At 35.8% G+C, this 19,666-nt stretch overlaps 1 protein-coding gene and 1 long non-coding RNA gene across 8 annotated transcripts in view; one reads left to right on the plus strand and one right to left on the minus strand.

Moving 5' to 3' along the window:
• Window positions 1-15,568, minus strand: part of EPYC (epiphycan) — a 37,161-nt gene extending 21,593 nt beyond the window's left edge. The window contains exons 1-3 of one of the 2 annotated variants that reach the window (XM_070052689.1): window positions 14,982-15,568; window positions 14,232-14,321; window positions 11,716-11,892 (exon numbers count right to left, since the gene is read on the minus strand). In XM_070052689.1, the coding sequence (XP_069908790.1) occupies window positions 11,716-11,880 (165 nt within the window). In that variant the 5' untranslated portion in view covers window positions 11,881-11,892; window positions 14,232-14,321; window positions 14,982-15,568. Of the gene's footprint in view, window positions 1-11,715; window positions 11,893-14,231; window positions 14,322-14,721 lie in introns of both variants that reach the window. The other variant, XM_070052690.1, reaches the window with a different exon arrangement.
• LOC127491050 (uncharacterized) overlaps window positions 1-19,666 on the plus strand; it is a 331,646-nt gene that overhangs the window by 262,553 nt on the left and 49,427 nt on the right. For 3 of the 6 annotated variants that reach the window (XR_016216249.1, XR_016216246.1, XR_016216245.1), the window contains one exon: window positions 2,857-9,724. The exons of the other annotated variants lie outside the window; for them this stretch is intronic. This is a non-coding gene — a long non-coding RNA (uncharacterized LOC127491050). Of the gene's footprint in view, window positions 1-2,856; window positions 9,725-19,666 lie in introns of those variants that run through there. 6 annotated transcript variants of the gene reach the window in all.

The following is a 19,666-nucleotide window of genomic DNA, read 5'->3' on the forward strand; positions in this document are numbered from 1 at the left end:
GCAGGAGATGGGAGGGGTGCGGGTGGGAGGGAAGTTATTGGGGGGGGAGTCATTGTCATCCATAAATTGTACTTTGGAAAATTATATTTACTAAATAAAAGTTTAAAAAGTTGGCAGTTATTAGCATGATAGAAATCACCCTTCCAATCATAGAAGACAGCTGAATAGTAGTTTAGTAGACTTCACAACAGTGACCTCCAGGAACTCCCTATTTATTTCCCTCTGTGCCGAAAATTTGCTGATCCCCTTCAACCTCCATTTTCTTTTTGCATGTATTACAGATTCACTGTAGTTTTAATTAAGAGTTTTTATTGTACAAGACCTGGACTTTATTTGTGAATTTTTATGTCTTTAATCAATTTTCATATTAAAACTCCAAAGAGAACCCACTTGCAAAAATGTTTAATCTAGTCTCAATATGTTGGGGGTATGTTTTCTTTGTTCTTCTCAAATATCACAGAGAATGATATTTAAAGTACATATTTGCTAGCATACCATTTAACTCAAAGCGTAAATGTAATGGTGGAGATTATCCTTTATCAGAGAGGAGGCAGAATATGAACTCGTGGACCTTGACAAACCTAGCATAAACTGTTTTTTCATTAAAAAAAACATACTCAAAGAAGTGTTTACCAGACCTTGCTCTAGAAGTGCACAGATAAGGAAGTTGTAGAATTAAGGAAGACTTACTGAAAATCAGGAATAATAATCGAGAGTTTGGAAGGACAGTAACAGTTCAAGTCCAATCCTAATTTAGACAATAGTCCAATAAGAACACATAACCCAAGCAGGTTCTCCACCTTAGACACATGGAAATTTACATTTTTTTTGCACAGCATTACTTTTCTTACATTCACAGTCTAAGGTTTTTATATATGTCACTACGAAAGATGCCACAAGAAAAATCTAGAGGATTCTGTTAGGGAAACAAAACTATATGTTGGGACAAGGACATAAGCCTCAGCCATTTTAGGTTCTTGTTACACCTGCTTTCTTTCAAGAGACCAGTCTCACACCCTGTTCTCCACCCTACCCCCTGCATTCTTCCCCAGGTTTGGAAGTGAGTGGCTCAACCCTGAAGAACCTGTATGGGGAAGCTCACCATCACCTACTGCCCCCCTACCAGTCCTGGCCCACCTAAGATATAAAAAGGCCCAGCCTACTGGGGTCTGGGCCCTCTGCCATGTGTTTGATCTGTGTGCATGCTGGTGGTTACTCAATCTCTGCAAGTTTAGTTTCTTGGAATAAATTTGGTCTGACTGTGTGTTCAAATTCTGTATCCTCTCTGTTCTGTGCTCTCTTTCTTACATTTGGTGCCCCGTGGGAGGAGACACCAATTTGTTCCCCTTTTCCTTACACTATTGACCAGAAAGAAAACAGGAAATAACTAAAAAGAAAAGAAGGCATTTATCTAGCACAAAAAACTAGTGAAGTAAAGAAGCATATTAGTTTAAAAGATCTTTTGTTTGTTTTAATGGCAACTGAATGGTGCTAAAAGAATAGTGTAGGGAAGTCAAATAGGTCTCACCCACAGATACTTTATTTCACTTTTTAAGGTGTAGTTTGGGCATTGGGATTTTTAGAAGTTCCAGAGATGGTTCGAATATGTGGCCAAAGGAAAAACTTACTGCACCAGAGAATTGACTTACTCTGAGAATGGGGCATGAGAGACAGAAATGCTAATTGAAACGGTGAGCAAAGTCTTGAGAATGTGTTAGGGGGATTGTTTGCAGTGGGTCCTTGGGGACAGGCATCAGAAATAAGAGCATCAGCTTCAGCTTAGGAATCTGTTGAGGTTGATTTTCTGCTGAAAACAAAACCCATGAAGAATGGGGAAAGCTCTCTGGGAGGTAGACTTCTTGAATTGCAAGCAGGAAGCATGGTAGAAGCCAATAAGGATATAGCACCCAGCCTGGAGAAACCCTTGGAAGAAAATTCTGTAACCTAACAGAATATATACTCAGGGCAATATCACATTCCAAAAACACAGGGCTTAGCAAGAAAATGGGAATTTGAATGTGCAGAAAGAGAATGAAACTATGGGTTAGATCCATGGCTGAGACTATCATCATCGAATATTGATGAACTGTGTTCAAACCCACAAATATCCCTAATGCAACTCTGAAAGAGCCATTAAGTGAGGATTTTTTTCCTTTGTTCAATGCTTTTAAAACCATAGGTTCTTCTGCATGAGCTTGAGGGTCTGTAAATCACTGATCATTGATTCCCTGATACCTTAGGTCCTTAGGAGGGAGATGTGAGTATTTGCATTCCTGACACAACTCCCAGGTGTTGAGTTGAGGAATAACACTTTGAGGAGAGCTGCTATAATACTGGTAAATTTGATGTCAGGATTTAAATCCTGATGGAAAATTTCTCCAAATTGTGTTTGAGTACCTAGACTGTGAGCTAAAGACCACAGGCATAAGCTGACCAACACATGAATGGGGCTAAATTACGAAGTTTCCCACCTTCTGACTTTTGTCAGATACCTTTAAACCTTTTTTGAGGCATATACCATAGGTTGATATCTAGGAACATGCTTTTGTCTGGAATGACTACTGTAGGGACTATGAATTAACATTTCTCTTGACTTCAGCCTTGGGCATGTTATCTGAGGAGTGAACCAGCAGATGGAAGATTTCTCTTTCTCTTCCTCTCTTTCTCTCTCTCTCTTCCTCTGTCTCTGTAACTGTGACTTCCAAATAAATAAATTAGTCTTTTTAAAAAATAAAAATAAAGGGAATAGGGCCAGAGCATGATAATATGTGTGTGATTAATGATTCATATTCTTTAAATATGAAGTAAACAGGATTCTTGGTACTTAGCTAAAATTAAATTTGTCTTTTTCTGCAGGAGCTACAACTATAACTCTGAGAGTCCACGCAGATGGTAGTTTCTGAAAGAATTTAGCTGACCAAGTCACTAAGAATTCACCCATTTTTCTAAAGGAAACACAGCAAAGTGAAGAGGCAACCAACAGAATGGAAGAAAATATTTGCAAACTATGCAACTGATAAAGGACTAATATCCAGAATCTATAAAGAGCTTAAGAAACTCAACAACAAAACAAATAATCCAGTTAAGAAATACGCAAAGGACTTGAACAGGCATTTTTCAAAAGAGGAAATTCAAATGACCAACAGACACATGAAAAAATGCTCAGGAGTACTAGCCATCAGGGAAATGCAAACACCTCACCCCAGTTAGAATGGTTCTCATACAGAAATTCTCAAACGCTAAATGCTAGCGAGGATGTTGGGGAAAAGGTACCCTAATCCACTGTTGGTGGGAATGTAAACTGGTAAAACCACTAGGGAAGACAGTATGGAGATAACTCAGAAATCTGAATATAGACCTACTATATGACCCAGCCATCCCACTCTTGGGAATTTATCCAAATAAAATGAAATCAGTATATGAGTTATCTGTACGCCCATGTTTATTGCAGTTCAATTCACAATAGCTGAGATACAGAATCAACCCAGATGTCCACCAACTGATAACTGTATAAAGAAATTGTAGTATATATATATATATATATATAGAGAGAGAGAGAGAGAGAGAGAGAGTATGGAGTAGTATTCAGCCTTAAAAAAAAGAATGAAATCTTTTCTTTTGCAACAAAATGTATGCAACTGGAAACCATTATACTTAGTGAAATAAGCCAGTCCCCAAAAGACAAATACTGTATGTTTTCCCTGATCTGTGGTAACTAACAGAGTACCAAAAAATGTAATGTATAGCAGTGAAATTGAAAACAAAAGAATTCATCCAATTGAGATGAAGCAAAAGAAATTGAGGAAAGGAATTTTGTACTGCATGTACTCTTTTGACTTTTAAATCAAAAGGCAAGACATTCTTTGTGCTTCCATCCTGTTGGATTTAAATAGATTGATCCTTTAATTTTCTAGAAGCATGGTCTTTTTTCTCAAAAATGTCATAGAGGTAGATCAATTACACATATATACAGATGTGTCTTAGCTTTATGTTTTTGCAATTGTACTCTTGGCACAAATTTACTTAGTACTTTATTTCACTGCTGAACCTTTCATATACTCTTATCAGACAATGAACCTTGATATAATTTGAGGTATAACATGAATTGAGAAATTTTAATATTAAGTACAGAGAAGCTTTTGAGATATATTTTTTGATGTGCTCTTTGATCAATTTCAGAAACTTCAGGAGGGAAAAATCTACATACCTGAGAGTGCTGGTTGGCATGACACTCCTAAAAGTTGGCTGATCTGAGGGCAATATTGCACTTCATGGTTAAGCCTAATGGCTTGAGAAGACACTATCCTGGGTAGTATGGACTCTGTTGGTGCCTTTCCTTAGTCCTGAGGGAGGAGGAATGATGAGCCTCACTGAGTACTGATCCTAGGTTGTTCTTTTGCATTGTTGGAGGGATTATCTGCTTGTTAAGGGCATGCATCCTGTTTGGCTCCTCCATGTATTTAGATTTAGAGGTAGGCTATGTTCTGGGGACTGTAGTTGAATAGTATTGCCTCTGACTAATGGTACAACTTATTTGGAAGCCCATAGATGCTTGACACTTAAGTTACATATTTTACCATAACTTTATTAGTATTAAAGGGGGGTGTTTTGAGTCTCATTCCTATCTGTCAACTAGTTTGTACATTAGATAGTACATAGGAGAAGTATATATAGGGGTCCCTTAAAAACCAGATACTGGCCAAATAAATTTCAGTGTTATATGAAGTTATATGTATGGTTATTTTACAAAAATACACACACATCTTTATCTATTTGGCCTTAAATGCATCTTGGTTCAGAAAATATGGTAAATAATAACACACATAAAATACTTTTTATCTCAAATTAACTATCAATTGTAAGGTTAATCACAGATTCAGGTATATAATTTCTCAATAATACATTTTGTAAATTAACTCATAGAAACTTTGATCTTTATGGGTAACTATGGGCCTTGTATACAAACATCTCATATGAAGGTGTTTCAAAAAGTACATGGGGATCGCTCTTCAGCCTTTTGTCTAAGATCATGTGTAAAAGTACCTGGGGAAATTAAAAGATAATGAGCATTTTTCATTTCCATGCATTTTTGAAGACCTCTTTTATGGATTTTTTCACTTCCTCTATTGTGTTGAAATTGTCTATTTATAAGAGTACTAAATTACAGATGCTGAAGGACAGGAAGGGACTTGGTTTAATATACCTGTTAAAAATTCAGTTCTCGGTGAAATATTGGAAAGTGGACCTAAAGTCAACCCTAGAACAACACAATTTAGCATCCATAAAGCTGAAATGCAATTCCTTCCATTGCATGCCTGTTGTCACTAACACATTAGCTTAAATGGTATTAATTGAACAAATGGATTGAAGGTAAAACTACTTACATTTGCTTCGTGCAAAGCTCTACAGATTACATGTTTATGTTGTTAAAACCTCAAAAAAACTTCAAAATAGGAAGCTGAGGCTTAGAGGGGTTTCATGCCCTGTGCAAGGTTGTATAATCAGCGTTTCAGACATGAGAACCTGTGTTAAGCTAGCACTGTGATAAGCAAATACTCTCTGTGCCAATCAATTCCTGATTAGTAAAGCCAGGCTTTCAAAGACAATTTTTAAATTATTCGAAATCTAGAATTTTTTGGATTTTAATTCAGTGATAAACAAATATATCTTTATTCAGCTAAGTAGAATTTTGAATTTATCTTACTCCCAAATTCTTCCACACGGTTAAATAAATAAAGCTATTCCTTCTTGTTACCATGATGTCAACAATTGCTTTCCGAATGTGTTAAAGAACTCTGAGCCGTCCAGACTGTGTTACTAAAGATGTATTCTTATGGGTTTAACATATGGGTGTGTGGATTTATTAAGCACAATGGAATCCTGCTTTAAACATGAGCCTGGTGCTCAAATTTATTTAAGTGACCATATTAATTATCTAAAAGAATGTGACTGTGAGCACTTGGCAATGAAAGCTGTATTTTATTTTCCATTTTATCTTGAAAACGGATGATGGAGAAGTGTTTTTGGCAAAGATTGCCCAGTCCCTGTATTTCTGACAAAGCTGCTTTCAGTTCAGAAGGATCACCTTACCTCTTGGTCCTTTAAATACTCTGACAGCTACCAGAGATGTCTGGACAATGTGTTAATTGTAATCACTTCAAAATTGTTGTTTGTCTTATTCCTAATAATCAAATTACTTAATTTCAGAGAAAAGAAACCTCAGCATTGGACAGAGCTAAAAGAAGTAAAGATGAAAGAGAAATAATGGAGGCTTCTCGTGCCAAACTCCCTTTGCTTTGGTTTTAAAATATGTGGTTTAAATTTTACTGTAACTCTTGCTAGCTGACTAACCTTGGGCAAAATTGTGATCTGCAGTAACTCTTTATTAAATGGGTACAACAATATCTTCCTTCCATGGTTAATTGTCTGGCTTGATGCGTATATGTGGTCTCATAAATAATGCATGATACAAATATAAATAATTCACTAACAAAGAGTATCAATGTTTCCCCATGAGCTTCCAAGATTATATATTTTTACTGCCTAATTGTGTAAGGTTTTCAAACAGCTTAAAATAAAATTCAAATGGTTTAACACTATTAAAATAATCATATGGAAAGTGAACAGACAACTCCTCTGAAAACTGAGCAGCAAAATCCTTCCCTCCCATCTTCCCTCCAGAACATTTCTAATAAAGGAGAAGATTAGCTTTTATTTTTGCCAATTTCTGAAAAGAGTATTTAATTCAGATTGACAGAGGTAAATGCTCTTCTTCCAATATGAAGTACTTGATATATAAACCATAAATTTGAAACCTGAAAACATCCTATTTTAGCCAAAGTGAGATGTAATTCCAAATATAAAAATAAAAATATTGCAAATCTTTGGTCACCAGAGGAAAGATATAGTTGAAATACTACTAATTTAAATACTTTTGGTTCAGAAAATAATGAGAGAGTTTTAGAGACTTTAACATGAACAAAGTTTCATATAATTTTATTATAGTTAGAAAACCCAGTGTTAAGATAGTTTTTTTGTATCAATATCAGAGGTGGACTTCAATGTCCAAAAGTTGTCCAAAATTATTTTGATTCTTCTTAAGCAATTTATGGTGTTATAAGGCAACCGTATATACTCCAAAATTATTTTCCATGGTACTATTTTATAATGATGACAGGTGAAAAGAAACCATTCCTCAAATGTTAATTGATACAACTACTTTCATTTGAGCCCTTGTCATTTCTTAGAGGAAATTTTTAGCTTCTTCACCTCTAAATGCTATTTTTCCCTAAATTTTCTTAATTTGTTTCAAGGACAGTTTTCTTTATAATGATTATTTGAACAATACAACAACTTATTCTCTTTATGAAAGGGAGAAATTTTTATAATCAAATGGAGAGGTATTCACAAGAGAACATTCTTCATGCAAGACATTTCTTTTGGCCAATTTTTACTGATACTCTTTTGTTGTTTTATTATTTATTTTTCTCTTTTCAGAAAAGAGATGAGGTAGCTTGAAGATTTCACAATATCTGTGAGAAATTATAGTGACCCGAAAATAAAGGTGGAAGTGCTATATTCTATACAACACAGGGAAGAATAACAAAGTTGGGTTCCAGATTCCTGAACAGCAAGGCAAAGCAAGAAAAAATGGCAAGCGCAGTCAGTTATACAATATTGAGCCCAGAAAATAAGCAAATTTCTTAAAATTTGCAACCCATTCTGACACTGAGACTGGACATAAATTTTTCATATACATCTTCATGAAAAGCACATGTGTTGTGATTATAAATTCTCCTGATTCTACCATACAAAAATGCAAGCAAGAGTTCCACAGGGCTCTATAATATAACTTTTCTTGGGGTTTGTTGAAGACACAGGGATAACACAGGTAGAATAAAGTAACAGTTATGATATAGGACTAAATTAGTATTATAGGCTAGAGAAAGTCTAATTGTGTGTATGGAGCCCAGGAAATTTAACTGTTAAAAGGAAGTTCTCATCCTTCAGTAGAGGCTCCATGGATATTGATATTGCTACTGGGCACTTTGCTGGGAAAAATCATTCCTCACTGAGCAGGGTCAATGTTTTCTTTTGGCAAAGAATTTGAATTTCCCTTCAACCTACTAGAAATGGACTATTGATAATGCAGAAACTATGTCATGAAAATGGACATTCCAAATAACCACCTTCATCAAAAACACAATCTGAATTAAAGTCACTCAAACAATACCAACCTTTGAACAGTGTAGTTTCTGATGAGTCCTTTAAGACAAATAGAAAAATGTTTCCTAGACCACTAGATACATGGCACATTTAAAGTTATGTTATTATCTGGAAGTTAGACATTGTTGGGGAATATCATTATTCTTTGAAGTAATTTTAAGTATTTCTTTGTTATAGTAAAGAAAGAGAATCAGTTATTGATAAAGGTTACTTCTAGCTTGCATTATCCACCCATAGAAGAACACTTTTCTTTCTCTTTTAGGTGTATATTGGAGACTGGACATTAGGTTAAACTAAAGCCAGTATCAAGTTAAGAGAACAATTTTAAACAGAGTGGAAAATAAAGGGGAGATAATTAAAGCTGATTACCCTGATTAAAGTTGCTTTTTAATAAGAGAAGATAGCATCACTGTGACTACATAGTCTGCTGCTTAATCTTAGCAGAGTTATTCAACTCTTCTTTGTTTCAACATCCTCAACTAATCAATGGGAAAAATAATTTGGTTATAAGAAATAAATACTTGTATTTGGGTCATAATTTTTACTGAGCGTTCATTAGTGTTTATCAGAGTTCAAAATGTCTGTAGGTTGCTTATATATCCTATGACCAATTCCTATTCACACCATTAAGGTAAAATTAAATATATATTAAAGCTACAACCATTTTATTTCATACCAACAAATGTATGTATTGAGTAACATGTGTAACAATAGAATTGTTCTAAAATGTGTTCCTAACACAGATTCCTGTGGATTCTAGATGTTCAATATCATTAGAAATCATGTAAATCATTGGTGTGGATCACTAGTGCATGTAATTTTTCAGGATCAGAAAAGCCCTTAATGACTATTTCCAGCCAAGAAAGAGGCAGTGAACATACCACCACCAGTACAAATCAAAAACACTCAATTGAGATGTTTGTCACTGGGCTATGGGGATGTTTTGGTTTTTTTTTTATTGGCTTTATAAACTGCTGGATTTAACAAATGTAGGACATGGATCAATAGAATTCAAATTTGATTTTCAGCAATACATTGTATTACATGTCTTATTCATTTTCTATTGCTGCACAACAAATTACCATAGAACTGAGAAACTAAAAACTATAACCCCTTTTTAGTTCTTGTTTTCTGTGAATCACAAGTTCAGCGCTTGAGTGCCTGAGCACTCCACTCGGGATCTAGCTTGGTTCCCAGGGTGACTGCTGGGAGATGATGTAGAGTTTCTCAGAGGCGGGGCCTAGTGGGGTCTGTGATTCACTGGGGGAGCTTGAGTTCACTGGAATGCGTTAAGGTAGCACTAATGATCTCCCTGAACACTCAAGAGAAGAAGTTACTGTAAGAGTATGCCCAATCCTTGAATTACTTCCTGACTTCCTGCCAGATGTGACCTCTTACTCCTGCATGTGCTCCCACGGTTGTGATGGCATCTACCGTGATATCCTATCAGAACCAAGCTGATGCTGGCACTGTGTCCTTGAATCTCCAGAACTGTGAAATAAACCTCTTTTCTTATAAAGTTAGTTTGCCTCAGGTATTTCATTATAGAAAGAGAAAACGGCCTACTATGTGGGATTTTAAAAATATTCATTGTATTTATAACAACTTTCTGAGATTAAGAATGTATTTAAAAAGATCTGGGGAACTGGCATTGTGATGCATTGGGTTAAGTCACTGCTTGTGGCACTGGCATTCCATATCAGAATGCCAGAGTAAGAAGTGGATACTCTTCTTCTGATCCAGCTCCCTTCTAATCTACCTGAGAAGCAGCAGAAGATGCCTCAAGTGTTGAGCCCCCGCTACCCATGTTGGAGACCTAGACAGAGTTTTTGGCAGATCTCTCTGCTCTTCTCTCTCTCTTTCTCTCCCTCTCTCTCTCTCACTCTCACTCTCACTCTCTTCTATCTCTGTCTTATTCTGTTACTCTGTCTTTCAAATAATAAATAAATCTTTTTTAAAAAAGAAACCAGATTAAACATTTGTTTTTAAATTTTGCATAAAGGAGCATGGTTCTTCAATTGTGCATTTTGTCATCTGAAAGAAATAAGCAGAACCCTTGAATTCACTCTCGAACTCTGCCAAAAAGATAGTATTCACTGATAATAGTCATCAAGGCTCTTAGATCTTATGGAACACTTTCTTAGAAATGAAAATTAAGTTTGAACAAAAATATTTAATTTGATGTATAAGTGTAGATAGTCAATTAGGGTTTATAAACACACAAATAAATATATACACATAAAGAAGCATGGCAGAAGAATTAGCCATTGATAGATTCTTTTTATACTTTTCATTGATGCGTTAGTTTAGAGATACAGAAGTCACATAGCGAAAGACTGGTGTGAAGGACCACAATCTCTTAGTAGAAAATTACCTGAATAAAACTGAAGCCATACAGTCAGGTGAATCAAACAGTGAATATTAATAAAGAATTAGAATCACTACCAAATGTAAGAATAAAAGTGATTAGCTGTTCAGCCTGAAACTTCTCTCTAAAAAGAGGGAAAGAGGCAGAGGAGAGGATGAGAGTAAGCAAGAGAGAGAGAGAAACAGTGAGAGGAGGCGAAGGAAAGGCGGAGAAGACTTAAGCAAACCATTTTTTGTGAAAATCTAACTCTTTTATAAGGCAATAAATAATATTGCTTATTGAAATAAATAACATTTCAGCAAATACTAAAGATTGCCATCTTCTTAATAAAGATATACTTATGTTCCTTATAAGTTAAATATATGGGTTTTAGCTAAATATTTCATATCCCTGATTATCCAAAATAGTTACCCTAGAATATTTATGCTTGAAAGACTGCCCAAAATATGTTATGATCCATTAAAGGTGATACAATTTCCTTGTTGTTTATTTATAGTTAATTGGTTTCTGTCAATGTTGTACATTAACTACACTCCAGCATTTCAAGATCTATTTGTTTTCTGATTTATAAAAATTAGCTTGTATCCTTTAGTTATGTAAAAAGTCTAGCATTTAATTAGGGACATGTCATATCAGATTTATGCAATGTGCTGTAACCTTGCCAATGCCTACATTACTGCAGGAGAAACAATCAGTCATTTAGGGAAGCACATTCACTCTTGGTACGTCAAGTTCCAAACTGTTACCCTTTCTCTGCACACGTTTTACTTTCTTGTAATTTATTTTAATATCATAGCTTTTCCCTTAACCCAGACTTTCCTCATCTTTGCATGTGGATTATTTGAATTCTCCTTTTCCTTTTCATTGTCTTTCCTTTTAATTTTCTGTACTCTAACTTGACAGAAACTCACATTTTTTAATTTTCTGAAGAGATTTGGAAGAAATAGAGTGACCTGAAAGAAAGCAAAAATACTTCCAATGTTAAGCTTCAAAAGATTGAACATATCTGGAGAGAAGGTTAAAAAGACAATTTTAAGATAAAATTATTTTGAAAAGAATAAATCCAAATTATCCTTCATCCAAAGAGTTCAGTGTTCCCAATAACAGGTGGAATCAATTACCTCAGCTTGCTCAATTGGTATGTTTTCATAGTTGTATAAGTTATCGAAGTCTTCCAAGGTGGCACCATAGGTTTCTGAGTCATAGTTGATGGAATCTGGAGTTGGGGCTGTCACAGCAGCATCAAAGAAGACAAGTCCCAGAATAAGGCTTGCTAAAATGTTCATTTTTCAAACTTCCTAATCATAGAATATAAAAATGTATAAATATTTAATTGATAATAGCTTATGAATAGTTTGCAATAAATAAGAATGATAAATCAACATCAATTTCAAGAAACTAAATCTGGCAGGTTTCTTTACAAGGATAATTTATAAACCTAACACATAGAACTCTATGGCTTTTGAGGGCCATTGATACTAAATGGTCAAATTAACTCCCAAATCTATCCACATTTTTACAGGGGGTATTTTAATGACAGTAAAAAGAAATTTCATGTTATAGACAAAAATAGAAAAAATCGGATGCAGAAAGATTTTCGATACCCTTATTTATGAATCTTTTCATCATAAGAGTTTTACTATTTAATGAGCATTGATATTCTTATATCAGCTCTGGTTTATAGGGTTGATGATGAGGATGATGATGACTCCGAATGTCACACCATTTTACAGGTAAGGGAGCTGAGATAGAGTTGGATATTGATATGACTCATAAGTATCTCATGCATATTCAAGACTAAGGCTTTTTTTCAGAACAAAGTAATGAAACTTTTCCCATTGTTACTTCTTTCTTATCCTTGGGTATCGAAATACAAATATAACTTAATATGTACACAAATTAATATTTCCTGCAATATTTTTTAGAGTGCTCTTAACAAAAATAAAGCAGAAAGAACATTTTCCCTTATTTCTTAGTATTTTGTTTAACTTTTAGTAGCCATCTAAAGTTTAAAGTGAGAATCAATACAAATAAATGTTCAAAGGGCATTATTTGTCAAATTTTCCTGTGAGGAAGATTTGCACACATGTGAGATTAGGACAATCCTTCTTTTAAATAATGTAATAAGCACAATTTTTGTTTTCCATGATAACATCGTGTTTTTGAAAGACTCCATCAAGATCTGGTAATTTTGTTAATTATTTATGTACTCCTTTGAGCACATATTAATTGATGGGAGAAAGAAAACCTCTTCAGGTTTTATTTTAAACATTAAGTTGGTCCAATCAAAATAATTATCTAGTGACCATATGCTGAGCAGGAAAAACTTTTTATCTAACACATGCAATTTTAAAATCTTTTGTATTTTGGATCCACTGCTTGTGTTTACTTTAAGAACACTCCATATGCTGTTGGTGCCTCTGCTCCCATATAAAGGGGGATTCATGATACATATTACTTTTAAACTTGAATGCACTGGCAGACAAAATGACCTCCAGTTACTTGAAAGAACGTCTTTATGGAGTATGTTTAGGCAGAAGGATATGAAATTCCTCTGAGAATAAGAAGCAGTACAAGGAGCTCCTTTTTATCCCTTCCTATGCTTTTTTTCAAATAAATTTTTTATTCACACTGGATAAGCTAAGCCTGCATTTCACTTGCTTTTGCTAAGTCTTTGCAGGATTGCAGATTTGGAACTGTTCTAGGCAATAACCAACAAAGTCTTATTTAATAAAACACTGATTTGCAAATCTTCCAGGAATCATTCTCCCATATTCAAGTGGGAAGCATTAACTGTGACCACCAGTAACCTAACAAAATATTTTCCTTTTAAATCTTTGGCAACTTCAGTTGTTCAAAGAAATTATGCACTTGTTATGCTTTTTCTCACTTTATACTATGTATTTTATTATTTATAAATGGCTACACACATATGTGGAGAGAGAGAGAGAGAGAGAGAGAGAGAGACAGAGAGTTGTATTTGGCATAAGCCTTAAAGCTATCAATAATAAGACTGTCTTTGTGAACCTTAAAAAGATAAAGAACATCTATCTATATGTAGTTTTAAAAATTTTGTTTCTCTCCTCAAGACATTTTGTTAGTCTTAATGTAGTTTCTTAGTTAACACTTTGAACTTGTTTATTTTATACCATTCTACAATATTTTGAAAATACATTTATTTGACTTTAAAATATTTAGCTTAAAAAGACTTTCTAAATGAATGATGCTATATGATCATTAGACTACTTTTCAGCACATGCAGTAACTCTATGTTTTCCTTTTGCCTAATTTTTCAACCAATATCAATCAATAGTGCCTGTCTATATTGGCACAGTATATGGCCTGCATCAGTGTTCTTGATTTAAAGCATTTATTGGAAACTACCATAATTTTATTGGCTTCTGTCATGAATATTATGATCAGCTGTTTTGCTGTATGTTATTTATTCCTAAGCTAATTCATAATCTTGGATTTTCCAAGAATAGTATAAATATAAAGTCAATTGCAAAATTAAACCAAATCCATTAGATCAAAGTTCACCAGGCTATATTAAAATGAGTTGAATAATTTTTTTAAAGGTTGTTATAGTAGGAAAAAAAAACTCTGACCCAAGAAGAAAGCAAGTGTAAAAACTTACCTTTGGCTCCGACTTGGTGGAATGGCACAAAGTGACTGAGCACGCAGAGCCAGTGGTATTTGCCCCTGACCAATGGATGTGAATTCTGGTCTGTGGGAGGTGGAATTTATAACACTCAACTTTCTGTTTGCAAAAACTAACCTAGAGCAATATTTCTCAGTCCTTAAAAACCCCAAATCATTTTATAGTCACCCAAACTAAACAGTAAAATCCAAATTACATAATATATAAAGCTCTTGAAATTATGTGAGTGGAATTATAATTGCCAATGTGTCACCTCAAAATTTTTAAGTGGAAGTAGTTGATCTTAACATATCTATAACAAATTCACCAATTTAGAAAATATATTAATGCATGCAGTGTTACTAAATATAGATACTTCAGTAATGTTCTAATAAGTAATAATTTCACCAAACCTTGCATGCTTTAAATTGCTCTTTCACTTTTCATTAATTTTCATAAAAATTAAGAACAGTTGCAAAAGCCTTACCTGTTTAATATTGGGTAAGTAAAAAAAGAAAGATATTCAAATTATTCTGGTTTCTTGAAATGCTTTGACAGCAGTGAACAATGAATGCATTGCATAAAAAATTTCTAAAAAGTTGTGTCTTGAAGTTATGTATGATCTGAGTGTTCTGGTGAAAATAGGGCCTTTTTTCATTCTTTTATCTATCAGAGTGAGACAAATCAAATTACGGTAAAAAATTATCCCACATAACACAAGATTTCTTTTAGGCTCTGAGTACTGACCTGGTTTCTGAAACAACTTTATCACTGGTATATAGAGAAAAAAATATGTATTATATTTCTGTTGCCCACTTTTATACTGTGAAAATTCCTGAGAAAGACAAAACTTGCATCTTGCATTCTGGTGGGTTTACATCCATCTGGGAGTCTGGTTTTTACTTGTGCACGTAGAATTTTTCCTTCATGATAAGAAGTAAATAACTATATTGAATCCTGAAAGCAGACTTGCTCCTGAGCACTGTGATGGGGAGTAGAAGGTCTGTTTTAGGACTTTCTCCCTTCCTTTTCTGCTGCACTCCACCTTTCTTTCCCAGAAAGGCTTGTCCCTCCAATCTATTCAGGGCATTCTCGTTCATCATCTTCATGAACCGATCCTGCATCCAAATGATTTGCTCTTCCTATGTATTTTTTTTTTCTCAGGACCAATTTGATACAGAACAAAAACAGAGTGGGTAAGATAACAAAGTCTACCATGATGTCTCAAAGATAGTGAGGACATCTTGGAGACAGGCATGTCTTCCTTTTATCCTGCAAGTCACATTTCATCATACTACTTCTTTGAGATGCATGCAGCATCCAGCCACTTGGGCAATCATTACTGGAAGGAGGAGGCCTGAAGCCGAGTCCCGATGTTGGCTCTATGTAGCAGCAAAGTCCCACAGTGAGTCAGCTGGTTTCATCAGTCAAGTCTCTCAGCATCTTAACCAGAGTGGTTGTCATTATTCCCAGATAAGAAAACTAAGACCTAGACATTCAATGACCTTGCATCATATGTGATACAAAGAAAAGGGAAACCAAACTGGAGTTTCTCTGGTTCAGGCTCCAGACATTACTGAGTGCTTCTGCAAGATGTAAGGACGCAAAGAAAGGTAGCGGTAACTCTCAGTTAAGATTCTATTTCAAGACACATTTATCTGTCACCAGGTTTTAGGTCTTTTCAGGTGCTTTGGGATAAAAAATAGCTTAATACAATATCCATGAAATGGCTAACCTTTCTTCTTCTGTCATTACTGAATTTTGTTCTGTGTACACATTGTCAAGAGACACATTGTCATCCTATAGAGTCCCTCATCCCTGCCTACCCCCTCACTTTCTGGAAGTCTCTAGCTGAACCTGTAATACCATTTTCAGGAATAATATGTTCATACTGCCTTTTGTTGAACCATTGGTGTTTAAATGCATTTTCCCTAGTTTTCTAAAGACTATCTGCTAATACAGTTGAATTCCAAATTTCATGAAAACTGAAATACCAACTACTTGTCCTAGAATAGGTTTGAAATCAGAAATTATCACTCCTGAACATTTCCTTCTTCCAGACACATAAGACTTTCACTTTTCCTTATAAAAATTAATGTTAAATGATTTCCTTTAGTCTTCTTTGGACTCTTTCCAACATTTCCATATCTATTTTCAACTTTTAGAGCTCAGCTTTGTAACAATCTCATGAGGACCTAATCACCATTCAACAGTGAAGAAGGATTAATTACCAGTTCCAGCCTCTCTTATTCCTGGCAAATATCTTCTGGTCTCATGATAATTTTTTAATAGAATTCAAGCTTGGTTATCAGAGATTCTCCAGGGATTGGCTGTTATGACTAGTTGCATTATCTAGTAACTGAGTCTTCAGTGTGTTTTCCCTATAAAGCCACAAGACATTTTTGCCACAACTCTACAAAGAATCCTCTGTTTGATTTAATAAAATTAATATTAAACAAAGCACAGTCTCCTAATGCTTAGTTGCTCTTTGCTCTGCAGCAATGATGAGCAGAGAGCAGCAGTCACTGTGATGACAGACCGCTGTGGTCTGGTCTTGCCCCCAGACCCAAAATGCCACATCATTAAGAACTACAGGAGGGTTTATATATGCTACTCCAACAATTATAAATAACAGAACTATTATCTTCAATGATTAGCTGCCTTCCTGTAATGAACTATCAGGATGAACCCCATGTTGCCTCATAGACAACAGGCAGACTCTTAAAGTTTACCAGAATCATCATAAAGCCGTATGCAATATGCTGCCTCTATTCCCTAATTGTATGTAATTCTTCCCACCTATGCCAGAATCTTTCACATTGATACACTGTCTACAAACTTATATTTGCCCTCTGTTATTTTGGGAAGATTTTCCTTTACCCACTTTACTTAAAATAAATGACAAATGTTTTTAGCTGTGGCCCCTTTAAAGTTGTTCCTCACTGATGTAAATCTAAGATGGTGGGATTTGTTTTGTTCTAAATATTCTCTTCCAAATGATTTCTTTTCTGTACTCTTTGAAAAACTTTATCCATTCTGAAACTCATGACATTTGCCTGAGTTCCCTTCCCTGTTGTCAATTGCTTGATCTTCCTGGCAATCTCTTACTGTTGATCTCTTGGTTTCTGGCCCCCTCATGCCATTCACACATATTCCTCTGATGTGGATCATGTGAACAGTTTGTCTGCCATTGTGGTTTGGTAGTTGCTTTATCCTCTTATATAGAGTAAAGTGACCATATTCCTACCCACATCACAGTCACATCTGCTAGGTAAGCAATGTAAAACATTTACTGGTGGGGTACTGTAATCATTTGCATTTTTCACTATCCATTCTATCACCTCATAGGGGAATTCTCAGCTTTGGTTGAGTGTAACTCCTTAATATCTCTCCTGCATCTTGATAGCCTGTGTATTACTGATAAAAATCACATTAAATTATTGAAGATAAGCCTCATCCCTGGCTGGCAAATGTAATCTGTTCCTGATGTTAATTCCCTTTCCATCACCAAGATGACTACTTTATTTTGTAACATGCCCTCTGTCTTCAAACATCCTATATTCTTTTCACTGAAGAGGTGGAATTCATCTGTGAAATACTCCATCTTCCACCATCAAATAGAACCACACATACCTGCATCCAATAAATAACAATAAATGTTTATTATCTGAACTATTATTCCTTTTATTCTTTTCGGGTCTATGTATATTCAGTTATCTCATCCTTAGTTTCTCATCCTCTACTAGATCAATTACATGAATATAACCATATGCTTTGGGCAAAGGTTTAAGCAGTTATTCTTTTTTTAAAAGATATATTTATTTGAAAGAGTTATGGAGAGAGGGGGGAAAGACGGAGGAGAAGGGAAAGAAGGAGAGGGAGGGAGGGAGAGAGAGAGAGAGAGAGAGAGAGAACAAGATCTTACATCTGCTGGTTCACTTCCCAGTTGGCTGCAATTGCCAGGGCTGGGCCAGGATGAAGGCAGGAGCCAGGAGCTTCTCTTGGGTTTCCCACAAGGGTAGCAGGAGCCCAAGTACTTGGGCCATCTTCTGCTTCTTTTTCCAGGCTATTAGCAGGTAGCTGGGTCAGAAATGGAGCAGCCAGGACTCAAATCTGTTGCCTTATTTTGTTCCAGTGTCACGGGTGGTAGCTTTACCTACTATACTACGACACCCCACCTCCAGGCAGTTATTCTGAATGAAATGGAATGAAAATTTATAGGAAATGGCATATAGAAGCAATTTAGAAAATACATGCTACCTCTAAAGAAAATAAATAAAAACAAATCAAATTACATGAAATCACTCTAGAATCGAAAATGTATCTACAGACTTAATGCAGTTTTTTTTTTAAAAGATTTATCCATTTATTCAAAAGTCAGAGTTACACAGAGATAGGAGAGGCAGAGAGAGAAAGAGAGAGAGAGAGAGAGAGAGAGAGAGAGAGGTCTTCCATCCACTGGTTCATTCCAAAATTGGCCGCAACGGCTAGAACTGCGCCGATCCAAAGCCAGGAGCCAGGAGCCAGGAGCCAGGAGCCTCCCCCGGGTTTCCCACGCGGGTGCGGGTGCAAGGGCCCAAGGACCTGGGCCATCATCCACTGCTTTCCTAGGCCATAGCTGAGAGCTGGATCGGAAGAGGAGCAGCCAGGACTAGAACCGGCGCCCATATGGGATGCTGGCGCTTCAGGCCAGGGTGTTAACCCGCTGCGCCACAGCGCCGGCCCCTCAATGCAGTTTGAAAAATCCATCAATTTTGATTGTTGCAGTTATATTACATTTTTAAAACGATAGCCTTTGATGACAACATTTTTACCCATCTACTTTCCCATTTTATGTCACCTTTTATAAAAAAAAATCTCAAATTAGAGGCATGCATTGGGAGCATTTGCTTGCTCTGTTACCATTCATTCTTCATTCCACTGCTGTTTGGTCCCTGTATGTCTAGTGTTATGGCTTTGACTTAATTAATTCCAACTGTGTATTAGTTTTGAGGTGGTTTTCTCCTCCCTTATTGTCTATGCTTTATTGGTTTATTTCTTTGCCTTTTCTTTCTTCACTCAGCCTCTACATTTTGGAGTGCCTTAAGTTTTAGTCTTTTTTCTGTTTGACATTTCTCCTTGGGTGACCTCATCTGTTTCTATGCTATCATTACAACAAAAACAATAATAATGTTAATTTTACTGTGGGTGATCCTGTGAGGCTGCCTGCCTTGCCCATGCAGGAGGTTGAGAGGGCATGGCGCCCTCCTGGGAGAGACCCCACAGACTGGCTGCTGGCAGGTGGCGGGAGCCCTAGGGATATTTCCCCCACCCCTGCCTTCTGCCAATCAGCTAAACTGCTCCCAGGTGTGGCCCAGGCCCACCTGAAAAGCTACCCTAGTTATGGGACCTTTAAGCTCTTTGGAGAGGCATATTGGCACCAGTGTTGGCTC

This window comes from Oryctolagus cuniculus, chromosome 11 (genome assembly GCF_051225735.1).
Source record: "Oryctolagus cuniculus isolate XC-2025 breed Fujian yellow rabbit chromosome 11, ASM5122573v1, whole genome shotgun sequence".
NCBI lineage: Eukaryota > Metazoa > Chordata > Mammalia > Lagomorpha > Leporidae > Oryctolagus > Oryctolagus cuniculus.